This window comes from Crocodylus porosus, unplaced genomic scaffold (assembly GCF_001723895.1).
Source record: "Crocodylus porosus isolate Cpor-Errol unplaced genomic scaffold, CroPor_comp1, whole genome shotgun sequence".
NCBI classification, from domain to species: Eukaryota; Metazoa; Chordata; order Crocodylia; family Crocodylidae; genus Crocodylus; species Crocodylus porosus.
In genome coordinates this window covers 22,419,451-22,431,599 of record NW_017728949.1, presented here as the reverse complement: position 1 = coordinate 22,431,599, position 12,149 = coordinate 22,419,451, and the positions used below count along the sequence as shown (strand labels likewise).

At 40.9% G+C, this 12,149-nt stretch overlaps 1 protein-coding gene and 1 long non-coding RNA gene across 11 annotated transcripts in view; one reads left to right on the top strand and one right to left on the bottom strand.

The window, feature by feature from the left end:
- SATB2 (SATB homeobox 2) overlaps positions 1–12,149 on the bottom strand; it is a 168,131-nt gene that overhangs the window by 138,891 nt on the left and 17,091 nt on the right. For 8 of the 9 annotated variants that reach the window (XR_002104479.1, XM_019553944.1, XM_019553941.1 and 5 more), the window contains one exon: positions 4,726–4,902. Coding sequence is in view for 8 of the 9 variants with exons in the window: in XM_019553944.1 (XP_019409489.1) it covers positions 4,726–4,902 (177 nt within the window). In the remaining variant the exon portion in view is untranslated. Of the gene's footprint in view, positions 1–4,725; positions 4,903–5,355; positions 5,499–12,149 lie in introns of those variants that run through there. The other variant, XM_019553940.1, reaches the window with a different exon arrangement.
- Positions 4,819–12,149, top strand: part of LOC109322766 — a 12,105-nt gene continuing 4,774 nt past the window's right edge. For both annotated transcript variants that reach the window (XR_002104480.1, XR_002104481.1), the window contains exon 1: positions 4,819–4,906. This is a non-coding gene — a long non-coding RNA (uncharacterized LOC109322766). The remainder of the gene's footprint in view (positions 4,907–12,149) is intronic.

The window sequence follows — 12,149 nt, the reverse complement described above, 5'->3', positions numbered from 1 at the left end:
ATGGCAGGGGGTCGGACTAGATGATCTGCTCAGGTCCCTTCCAACCCTAGAAACTATGAAACTATAAAAACCTCCCTAAAATACTCTTGTTATTTGTGCTGTTATCGATAGAACTTGTGATCCTGCCCCACATACACTTCAGCAAGCAACCCAGGACAGCAGTCTTTGAGGAGCAGAGAAACTCACTATACCTGTAAATGGATTGCATACACTTCCAGGTAAGGACCTTGGATTTGCTTCCCATTTCATCTAGCGCAACTGACTTACATGTACAGTTACTTGAATAAGTATTAGGAGAATCAAACTCCTTGCCTTCATAGCACTTAACACAATAGTTCTCCCAAAAGCATGGCATGTATGAGTTAGCAAGGCTCCACTACACTTTCATGTTTTTTATTGCTTCATTCTTGATATAAAAATATAAAAGTGCTTCTCTGTGCATTCAACAGCAGTAAAAACCTGCCACAGTCCAAGTAAATCAGCTCTTAGAAAATGTTTCCTTGTGTTCAATGCAAAATTATCTTTTGATTAGTTACATCCAACTATTCCTAGCATTATTCTCCAGGAACACCTCTGCCATTTCCATTCCCTCCTTAGCATTTACACCTTTCTAATATTGATTAGTAGTAACAACCCCAAAAACAGCAATGCACTTATAAGGGTGACACAAAAGCTAAACAAAGCAAAAGCAGCTGAGCATTCAAGCTGACATGCTAAAACACCTGGCAGATTATTTTTGATTGCTAGTTTTCTAAATGTTGAAATACCCAAAGTAACTGGGGTCATTTCTCTCTTTTTGCTTTTTCCCCCTTTAGTATTTAAGCGTATCCAGTAATCACAGAAAGCATCAAATTAGCTATTAAAAAGAAGGGTAGGACCCAAGTAGTTTGCACTCCCTCTCCCATGCAAAAGGAGAGTATTGTATCATGGCTTGCGAGACTGTGGTTTATTTTATGACCCTGCCGGACTTATTATGCATCTGGGACAAGTCCCTTCAATTCTGTGCATCACCTTCCCAAATGCAAAATTTCTTTTGTGGCTTCCTCACTTTCTCTGCTCCAACTGGAAGCACTCATCCTCTCCACTTCCTTCATTATTTCCATTTACCTTCCCTTCTTGGCCTCCTCACCTATATAGCTATATGGTATAGGTTTTACTTTAGGGAGCAGGACATGTATATAAATTTTTTTTGAATAAATAACATCATGCAACACACTTATTTCTAAATCCAGAGCCGTGCCATTGGAAATGTCTCCTAAGTAGCTATTTTTCTAACCTAAAGCTGAAAATCACACCAGGCACAGATAATTGTTTTGTGAAGAAAAAGTATGATATGAGCAAATAGTAGTCGCTCACATCTGTATCCTGATCTAAGCAGAACCATCTTCAGGGAATACAAAAGTTATACTGTCTGCACAGCCCATTCAGTGTTTGGCTTCTTTGAAGAACCTTTGATCAGGCCTAGCAAACAGAACTGAACAAAAATATCCATGGAAAATAAAACATGACTAAATTTTTTTCCCTCTGGTTTCAACCAAAATCGCAGAAAGTTAGCCCAAGTTTTCAATCAGCTTTATGCTCCCCAAACCTCCAAAAGAAATAGCAAGTCTACTTCCACAGCTAATCCAGAAGTTGGGGGCCTCCACATAAAATAAGTGAGATGGCAACTACCTTTATATTTTTAACTATGGAAGGACAGGGCCTGAAGCAAATTATGATCCCCAGCATTCAGAGTTATGTCTTGATCCATCTTCAGTAGAGCATTTCCTTGGTGAAACCTATAGTCTCTGTGCAAGTTCCCCCTTCTTATTAAAAAAGATCAGTTTCAGACCACAATATTGAATTCTAATGGTCATCCAAAACTAGCCCTGAAGGCCATATTTTTTACATAAATATCCCAGTTGAAATGTCCAACCTCCACCCCAAAATTAGTAGCAGAGAGCATGTCATAGTATATCCTACACAGAGCCCTTGTAAAGAAATGACATGCCCTGTGCACAAAAGATATAGCAGATTTTCTACTGCCAGGTCTAGCCTTAAATGATTAAATAAAGCTACATAAATGTTTATTAAAACTGTATTGTCACTCCCAGATTTCACACCCTCCAAGCTGTTAACAAGTTCCTATTTTGTTGCAGATTTTTCACAACTCTCAACAGTCAACAGAAAATGCTATAACCAACTGTTTACTGGGTAAAGATCCATTGTCCAAATAATTCAGGACTAGGTAGAAGTGATGAAACAACAAGTCTTCTTCAATAAGGAACAGTCCATCTTCAGAAATTCCATCTACATCCTTCCATGTATTTCTTTCAAAATTGTTTACCTTAGTTTGGCAAGCTACAACGAAAACAATTGTGAAAACTGATACAACCGCACTGACAATTCTACCACAAAAACCAAATGACATCTCTTCTTCCAGCTGGACCTCCAGTGGGAAACACACACAAAAATATATATTCTAAAGGTGGCTTCCAAGAGCAGGCAGAAGCTTTCAATGATCCTTGACACTCACGTCCTGGAACCAGACAACATCAGGAAAGAAAGGAAAAAGTAATATACTTTTTTCCAGCCCAGAAGATTACAGTATCTGGAATTGTAATCCCACAGGTAGGTAGCCCGTCAGTTCATAGGCTATATGTAGCTTCATGAAACTTTACCCAATTAATGTTTAATTTAGCACTAGGGAATGTCAGGACAACTCTTCATGTTGGTAACCTACTCAGTTTTCTACAGAGCAAACTGCTCAGAGATTTATTGCATTTAGGAAAGCATAAGAGAGCTTTTAGCTTGTACCTTCAGCCATTTAATTCAGCTTTTTCCTGTTCACAAAACATCAGTAAAGGGAACACAATGATTGCTTGTCAGTGAATATTTTCAAAAACAAAAACAAACTCAACAGTACTCACAAGAGAAGCAGATTTTCCCTGACCCAAAAGGCTTGAAACAGGCTCAGAAAGAAAAACAGCTTTACTAATCTTTTTACATGCCAATAAATCTTCATACCACATACTATTTTACAAAATTTTGCAATGAATCTGAACCGTCTTAAAACCAGCTAGTTTTGTGCTTTGCCTGCATCTTATCTTACAGCTTGCCAGCAGATAACCTCTCCTATAACACACACAATAAAAAAAGGCAGCTTCAAATGATTGTACTTTGAAAAGACAGTAGTTACTACACAAAGAAGAAATGGCTAATTTCCTACGTAAGTCAATCGCGCTGTCCTCCTTGGTGTGCTCAACAGAAAAGTGCTGCAAAGGAGAGTTTCCCCCCAGCGAGTTTCTCGGCCAGTGTGGATCGCTGCACAATGGAATGCCTCCTTGGAGCAGGTTCCCTGCAAAGCCCATTCCCTTTGTAGGTGCCAAGAATCAAATCTTGGCCACTTAATACAGCGTGTTCCACATGTTAGCTCACAACATGTTGAGCAACCGTGTTAACTGAGATGGATAGTGCTGTCAAACAGAAAGCTGGCTCACTGGAAACACTGGGATACAATGACCTTTGCATTCAAAGAAAGTGTCAGTGAAATGGCACAACTGGGGGAGGGGAGTGGGTAAGTGCAACAGATAGGGCTGAAGCACCCTAACTTCTCTCCTTGTTTTTACTGTTGTTTTCTGTAACAACAGTCCAGTAACTCGTATAGCTCTGCATGAGTTTTGATTGGATGCAGCTACTGAACCTCTCACAAAGCAGAAATGCTGACGAAGGAAATGAATCATTATCACAGTTTGGACAGATGCGTGCATTCGGAGCGCTATGTTAGAATATCCTCAGCTTCAGAACAGTTTGATTCAAACTCCACTACTGCTCATTCTGAAAGCACCTGAAGCTTCCTTACTGCTTTTTCATAAAGAAACAGAGAATACAGCAGTTAAAATCCAAATCTCCAAGCAACACTATTCCTAAATGAGTATAACCTGACACAGAAGGATGGGGCTAGAAGTTACAGATTTCTCTTCTGAAAAGTAAGTATTGTCATCATTCATTCAATACAAGCAATTCACTTGGAATGCAGAGATGACAATTTCAACAAGATTTCTTTCCTGCTTGTTTTCTTTTGCCTTCTAGATCAGGTTGTGTTTTTTTTTTTAATTCTGGGTGAAGGAGTTTTATTTTAAACTGTCCCTATGGCTGAAAACAAACAAAAAAAAAATTATATCTTGGTAATTGCACAGTAATATGCAGCTTCACAAAGGATTTCAAAGCACTATTTGAGGTAAATGCATAAAATAAGCTATTCGTCATGAAAGGAGTCCAACATTATTGTACTGAATATAAACATAGGGGACAAAGTAATGGTGTGATATCACTATTTTAAACACAAGTTAATCATGTTAATCATGGCCTTGAAACAAGGGGAGAAAAGTTTCTTTCTGCAAATTGTGTAACGCTATCTAGATATACACCCAGGTAGTCTATCTGGTCCTTCTACATAATTTTCTGAGACAAAAAACTTACTGCCTTATCAAACCAAACACACGTTTACTCCAAATGATGAATATTACAGTGTTTCATACTTCAGTAGGATGCAGGAAATGGTTCCCAGACCAGGTAGTGAGTCTGAGGTTGTTACACAACTAGTTTTAGGATCACTGATTGAATTGCCTGCACAATTTACCAGCAATTCTCCTGCTTTGTCCTTACACAGAACGACCTCAGGTGCTATAGAAGGCAGCTTTCTTATGCCAATTCAAGGAAAATGAAAAGAATATCACTGAATACCTTGTGCTTGAGCTGCAGAACTGTGGGAATACCCAAGAGCCAGGAGCGCTGTCTCCACCAGCTGGCTAAAGAGCACATCTTTACGAACCAGAACGAACTCAGCATGCTCTTCTCGATTATCGTAATCAGGAGATGTATCCGACTGCTCCACCACACAAAATACAGGAATCATCAAACCTAGGTAAAAAGTTTTAAAACAATTATCAACAAATAAATCCTTTATCTATTTATTAAAACAATTAAATTAAAACACTTCCTGGCAGGCTCCTCCTAGCAAACATCTGCCTTTAGATTTGTTTTCATTAGAGCGCAAAAGCGTCCTCTATAGGAAACAGCAGAAGTCACAACTCTAGATTCATTTAAATCTAGATTTAAATTTAGATCTATTCAGCATTAATTTTAAATAGTTTACTTTTGTACTAGTCTTTCAGCTTAGTATTTGCCAAAATTTGACTATCCCTACCCAATGAATATTGTGGAAACATCAAGACCAATGCTGTTCCCACACACAGTTATGTCCTCCAGAAAGATAGTGTGCCGTTATTAGTACATTTATAGCCAGCACCCACTTTGTTCACATACCACAGCAAGAATGCACTGCTGAAGTTCTAATAGGTTCTCACCACTCACCAAAAACCTTCCACTTGTTAGCAGGTGCTGACTCACCAAGGCAAGTGATTTATTACCTCATGCTGGCATAAGGAGGGTAGGAGTGACTAGAGAGAGAATCTAGGGTATAGACTGAGCAGTCCTACAAGAGAAACTATATAAACAAGTAAAACTTGGGGGAAGAAAAAAAGGTTTGGGCTAGATTTTGTTTGGCTTTACTGCAAATTCCCTTTGTGACTGTATGTAAGTCTGTACCTGCCATAACCTACATGACCTCTCCCACAAAGCACCCCCCTCCCATAAACAATACAGTAAACAGAGATGTTTTGTTCCTATCTGTATTGTTGATTTGCTAAAAGGTTTTTTTTCTTTAATGCTTGTGAGCCACCAAACATGCTGGAAATTACTGTGGGGTCAAACTGTATTAGCTTCAACATGTACCATCTGATGAGAGGTGCTCCCCTAGACCTATTACAATGGAAGAAAAAACAGGTCATCTGTAGTGTAAATGACTATGAAGAACAAAGGTATTTTTTATATTAAGAGGAACATTATTATTGTGCTACTATACTGCACACCTCAAGTGAAATGAAGCAGAAACTGCATCTCAAGCTGGCAATTCTCCTTTTAAAGAAACCACTAGAACACAGATTCATAGATGCTAGGGTCGGAAGGGATCTCAACAGATCATCGAGTCCGATCCCCTGCCTGGGCAGGAAAGAGTGCTGGGGTCAGATGACCCCAGCCAGATGCCTATCCAACCTTCTCTTAAAGACCCCCAAGGTAGGGGAGAGCACCTGCCTTGGAAGCCCATTCCAAATTTTGGCCACCCTTACCATGACAAAGTTTTTCCTGATATCCAACCTAAATATGGTCTCTGTCAGTTTGTGACCATTGTTCCTGGTTACCCTAAGAGGCACCCTGATGAACCCAGCATCTCTGATCCCTTGCTGCATCCCCCTAATGAATGTGTAGGTCACATTCACCTCTCAGCCTTCTCTTGCAGAGGCTGAAGAGGTCCAGGTCCCTCAGCCTCTCCTCACAGAGCTTGGCCTGTAAGCCCCTAACCATACAAGTGGCTCTCCTCTGCACTCTTTCAAGTCCATCAACATCCTTCTTGAAGTACGGTGCCCAAAACTGGACACAGTACTCCAACTACAGTCTGGCCAATGCCGCAGAGAGGAAGCATCACCTCCTTGGATCTATTTGTCATATATCTGCTGATGCATGATAAAGTGCAGTTAGCTTTGCTTATGATTTTGTCACACTGATGGCTTATGTTCATCTTGGAGTCCACTATGACTCCGAGATCCCTTTGCACTTCTGTGCTGCTGAGAGGGTCACTTCCCAGCCAGTAGACATGCTGGATATTTTTGCACACCAGGTGCAGCACTCCGCATTTGTCCTTGTTGTACTGAATCTTATTGTGTACTGCCCACCTTTCTAACCTGGCCAGGTCTGCCTGCAATCGTTCCCCACCCTCCAGAGTTTGCACTTCATCTGACAATTTACTATCGCCTGCAAACTCGGACAGAGCACACTTCACACCCACATCCAAGTCACTGATGAAAATATTGAAGAGTACAGGTTCAAGTACCAAACCCTGTTGGACCCCATTACCCACATCTTTCCAGATCAATACCAACCCATCTACTACCACTCTCTGGATGCGACCGCTAAGCCAATTTGTGACCCACCGGACCATGTAAATATCTTTCTCACAGCCTCTTAATTTATTTCCGAGACCGGGATAAGATACCGTATCGAAGGTCTTGCTAAAATCCAAGAAAATGACTTCTACCTCTACTCCTCCATCTAAGCATTTTGTGACACTGTCATAAAACAAAACCAGATTGGTCAGGCATGATCTACCTGCTACAAATCCATGCTGGTTTCCCTGCTGCATTATTTTTCCCATTGGACTCCCACAGATATGATCCTTCGTAATCTTTTCAAAGACCTTTCCAAGGATGGAGGTGAGACTGACTGGCCTATAATTATTCGGATCCACCTTCCTCCCCTTCTTGAAAATTGAGACCACATTGGCCCTTTTCCAGTCCTCCGGGACACAACCTGAGCACCACGGGCACTCAAACAGCTGTGCTGGTGGTTTTGCTATGACAGCAGCCAATTCCTTCAGTACTCTCAGATAAAGCTCATCCAGGCCTGCTGATCTGAACACATCCAGTCCATCTAAGTGACTCTGCACCAAGTCAGCATCGACAGCTGGTAGGCTGGTGTCTCTCTGATGCCCATCTAAGAACCCTGGTAAAGAACACGGAGGCAAAAAACTCATTGAATAGCTCAGCCTTGTCTCCCCTGTCTGTTATTAATTGCTCCTTGTTTAGTAGGAGTCCTATGCTTCCCTGCACCTTTCTTTTACCCCCTACATACCTGAAAAAAAGACTTGTTGTTGTCTTTAATTTGTGTTGCCAGCCTCAGCTCTGTAGTTGCTTTGGCCTTCTAACTGCCTCCCTGAAAGTTCGGGGTAAGTAGGTATACTCCTCCTTGGTAGGTTTCCCCTGCTTCCACTACCTATATGCCTACTTTTTTGTCCTTAGGCTCCCCTGGATTTTCCTGTTTAGCCAAGGAAGTTTTTTGGCTCCTTTCCCCCTTTTCCCTCATACTGGGATCATCTCCCTCTGTGCCCGATGGATTGCCTCCTTTAGGAACGACCACCCTTCCTGGACTCCCATCTCACCAGTACTGCTATCCTGCAGTGCATCATTGACTACCCTCTTGAGCACACTGAAGTCAACCTTCCTAAAGTCAAGCACTTCCACCCTACTAGTTATCTTACCCACCCTACACTGGATGGTGAATTCGATTGATTGGTGGTCACTGTCCCCAAGATGACCACAAATCTGCAGCTCCCCTACAGGTCCTCCCCTGTAGTCAACACCAAGTCCAGTAAGGCATTTCCCCTAGTGGGACCATGTACCTCCTGCATTAGGTGAAAGTCCTGCATGCGGGTTAAGAACCTACGCAAATGACTGGATTTGGGTGACTGCTCCTCCCACCAGATGTCAGGGTAGTTTAGATCCCCCATGACAACCATGTCCCTAGACTGTACAGCCTCTGAGAGCTACCTTGAGAATTCCAAGTCTTAGAAGTATCTATTACATTTTGCTCAATCTGCATTAAAGGACCCCTTCAATATAGGGACTGATGAGTTAGGGACAGAAGTTACATATAAACTAGTTTACGTGATCAGAAACTGGTTTCAACCTGCAACAGAACAGAAGCTCAGTTCACCATAACCCAGTTTCAAAATGGCTGAAACTCGTTTAAGATAAACCTAGTTGAAGTAGTACCAGACTTAGCTGATTTGGATCAAACCAGTTTATGAAACTTCTGTTCCAGACCACTTCCTGGTTCAAATTAAGTCACATTCCCCCAGCATTCCAGCATGCTATCCAGCCCTGGGCTGGGCTGTCTGCTCTGGAAGAGAAGGGTTGGGGGGAATGGGAGGAAGGCAGGGACTGTCCCCCCAGGTAAACCCCATCTGGGGTCTGGGGCCAGGGAGGCCGCCTAAACTTCCCTCCCTCTACCCTGCCCCCTCACCCCGAGTACCGTGCTGCCCCACCCTGCTAAAAACTTACTGCTAGCTGCAACTGTGGACTACAAATCCCCGAGGCACCTGGAAGCATAAATAGGAAGTAAGGAGCAACTCTGCAGAGTCCTGCTGCCGTAATTCTAGACTGCAAATCCCAGAGACCTTGGGGACAGCAGGAAGAGGAAGTGAACATACGGTCCATGCTGGCTACTTGCCAGAGAGCTGTGCTCTAACGCCCCCCAGCTTCTGGCCTGAGCCACTGAAAGTATGTGGCTGCATTTCCTGAATCAAAAGTGAATGTCTATCCAGTTGCTTCTCAATTTAATCTCTGCAGTTTAGACTAACCTGCAAAAACCGAATCATTTCAGTCTTGGGCTTTCTGTCTATGCTTAGCCCCAGAGTCATTTCATTCTTCCTCCTATTTCTTAACTGGTAGATGCTAGTGTATCACCATGGGTTTGGTAAGTTGAAGCAGCTCTGCCAAATTATAACACACCCCAGAACATATACCATAACGCCATCTATGGGCTTCTTTGATAGAAAGGTGCTATAGAAATGATTCCACACTCACTGAAGCAAATAAGAAAGTGTCTCTTCATTTCAGTGAAAGCAGAAATTAATCCTAGTTGCCCATAAATTCCACATCTAGCCAAACAGAAGTTAAAATTATGTTTTAGTCTATTAGCATGCATGAACCAGCAAGCTCAAAATGATGTTACACTGTTTAACCTGCTCATGATTCCTTTCGCACTATAACCCTGTCCTTCCCTCCCCTAACATAAGCTATATTGTACTGATTCTGTCTGCAAGTTACACAATCAACTACAGTCTCTCTGTAATACCAAAAATAAGAATGGTCAAGGTTTGATTTTGGGGTGACAAGACTAACCCAAAGTACTCAAGCTCTTGTTTAATTCCTACAAATAGTAGCTTTGGAAATGGTCCTTTTCACCACTGGTGACTGTAAACTTCTCTACTACAAAAATGGCATTTTCAAGAACATCTCTGAGACTAGAATGATAATAAACTGCTAGCTAACTGCACATTAAAAAAACACCAGGGGAGAGGGGCAAAGGGCAAATTACCACATCCGCTAAATGCTTACATATTTTGATGCATCTGGTGACAATCTCTGGAATTTTAACACCAATTCTACATTAGTGCAGAGTGATAATAAATCCCATTCCTTGCCTGCAAAATTTTCTCTAAGAAAAGTACCACCTGCTTTGCATTCTATTTAGCAATGGACATAGTAAAAGCCATAATTTCTCCAGTGGCTGTATTACCTCAAAATGTTCCTGCTTCCTGACATTATCTGAAAATGAATTAACATGATCTAAGAATAAATTACCATTTTTTAGAGCACATTAAAAAACAAGACAAGAAAACATGTTCAGCCAGAAGTCAATCCACCTTCAACATACTGATATATATTATGTTGCTCCACCTCAACCCCACAACAGGGAACTTAAGGTGTAGCTGTTTAAGTTAGTCAGTGTCTACTATCAGCTCCAGCCAGAAAATTTAAAGCAACATTCAAAAAGCTGGCAGACTGACGACAGGTGATGAAACAAACCTTTCATGTAATAGTGCTGCAAGGCAAGAGGAGCTTTATTCAATAATCTTGATATTCTGCAATTCTCTCTCCGGATCTGATCGGGCAAAAAATGTACCCCCCCCCCACACACACACACACACACGTGTTAAAAAATAATTCTGTGCATTTGATTTTTCAGATTTACAGGAGTACTTCAGTGAGTGAGTCTGAGTATCTCACAGTTCATGACAAAACTATTGTTTTTCACATTTGAATGTTACTGGGCTGGATGGAGCATAAAAAAGGAACATTTTTCATTCATAAAGCACAAATATAGCAGTAATGTATAAAAGCAGCATTGGCATACAAAGCTCAAGTTGTCTGGGAGATTTTTTTCTTAATTGTGTTCATTTAACTTACACATAGTTCTTTAACTGCTTTCCTAATAAATTTAGATGGGGCTTTGATGCACCCATACAGCACTAGCAGGAACAGATAAAAGAAAACAAGATCACAGCAAAACGGGGGGAAAATTCATAGAAGCTTCTGTATGCATCAGGAATTCCCAACTGTGTAAAGAGGTCAAATCACAGTCCTAAGTATGACTGGAAAATGACATTTTTTTCCCAGCAGGCACCCTGATAAATTATGTAACTTTTTATATATTGTCAAAGCAACATACAGGAGTTTAGGCCAGGCAGTTCCCATAGTCAAAGGGAGCTGTGCAACTATAAGGCATTACATCTCACCTAAGGTGCAGCGAGGCTAAAAAGAATGCACCACTGATGCACCATCCTGCACGCTTTTCACCCTGTCAGATGCATTTCGCTATGAACTGTTCCCAAGTAAATAAACTGCATCCATAAAATTAAAGGTGGATATGAAATTGTTCTTAAAAAAAAAGAAAGAAAAGAAAAAAAAATCTTTGGTTGAGAAGTGTAAGGTTTTGGTCTCATATCTGTATATATATATTAAAAAAATAAAAATCTATCACTTCACTTCAACTAAAGGGTTTTTTTGGTTTGGTTTTTTTTGCGGGGAGGGGAGTGCAGGGAGAGCAGGAGCTCAAGAAAATTACTCTAAATGCTTTCAAAGTTTCTAAGCCCATTACAGGACACAGGGGTTATACCAATTTAACTAAATCAATTTAACACACAACACAAACAACTGTAGTGAAACCAGTGCGAGTTACGTGTACAAATAGAGCACCCCTTTGTATTTCTTTTAAATGACAATTTGAAATAAAAGCATAGTGCTAGTCCCCTAAAACGTCTTATACCTGTTCTTTCAGTTACTTTCAGGCAAAATATGTTCCTAAGTGTGTTTCAAAATAAATAGTAAATAGCTACTGGACTTCCACCCATCTGCATGCCACCACCGTCATGTGTTTGGAATCTCCAAGGAAAAAACACAGAAAGCTGGTAATAAGGTTAAAATTAAAATGCCATCCATCCTTCCATTTAACCAAACTGGGAAGCACTGCCTCTTTGTTCTAATAAATACAATATGAAGACGAGCCAATAAAAATTGTATCTTTTCAGATTAAAAATTGTTTTCATCAGTGCAAGTTTTGAGCTCTGTCTAGGTATTATTTAATTTAATCTAATTTGAACAATTTCCAAACATCAGCTTGATTAATTTCAACAGCATGGTGTTATGGAAAGATTTACTGTACTGGGGTTCTCTAGCAGGGAATTAATAAAGGAGCCAAGTTCTCAGTTC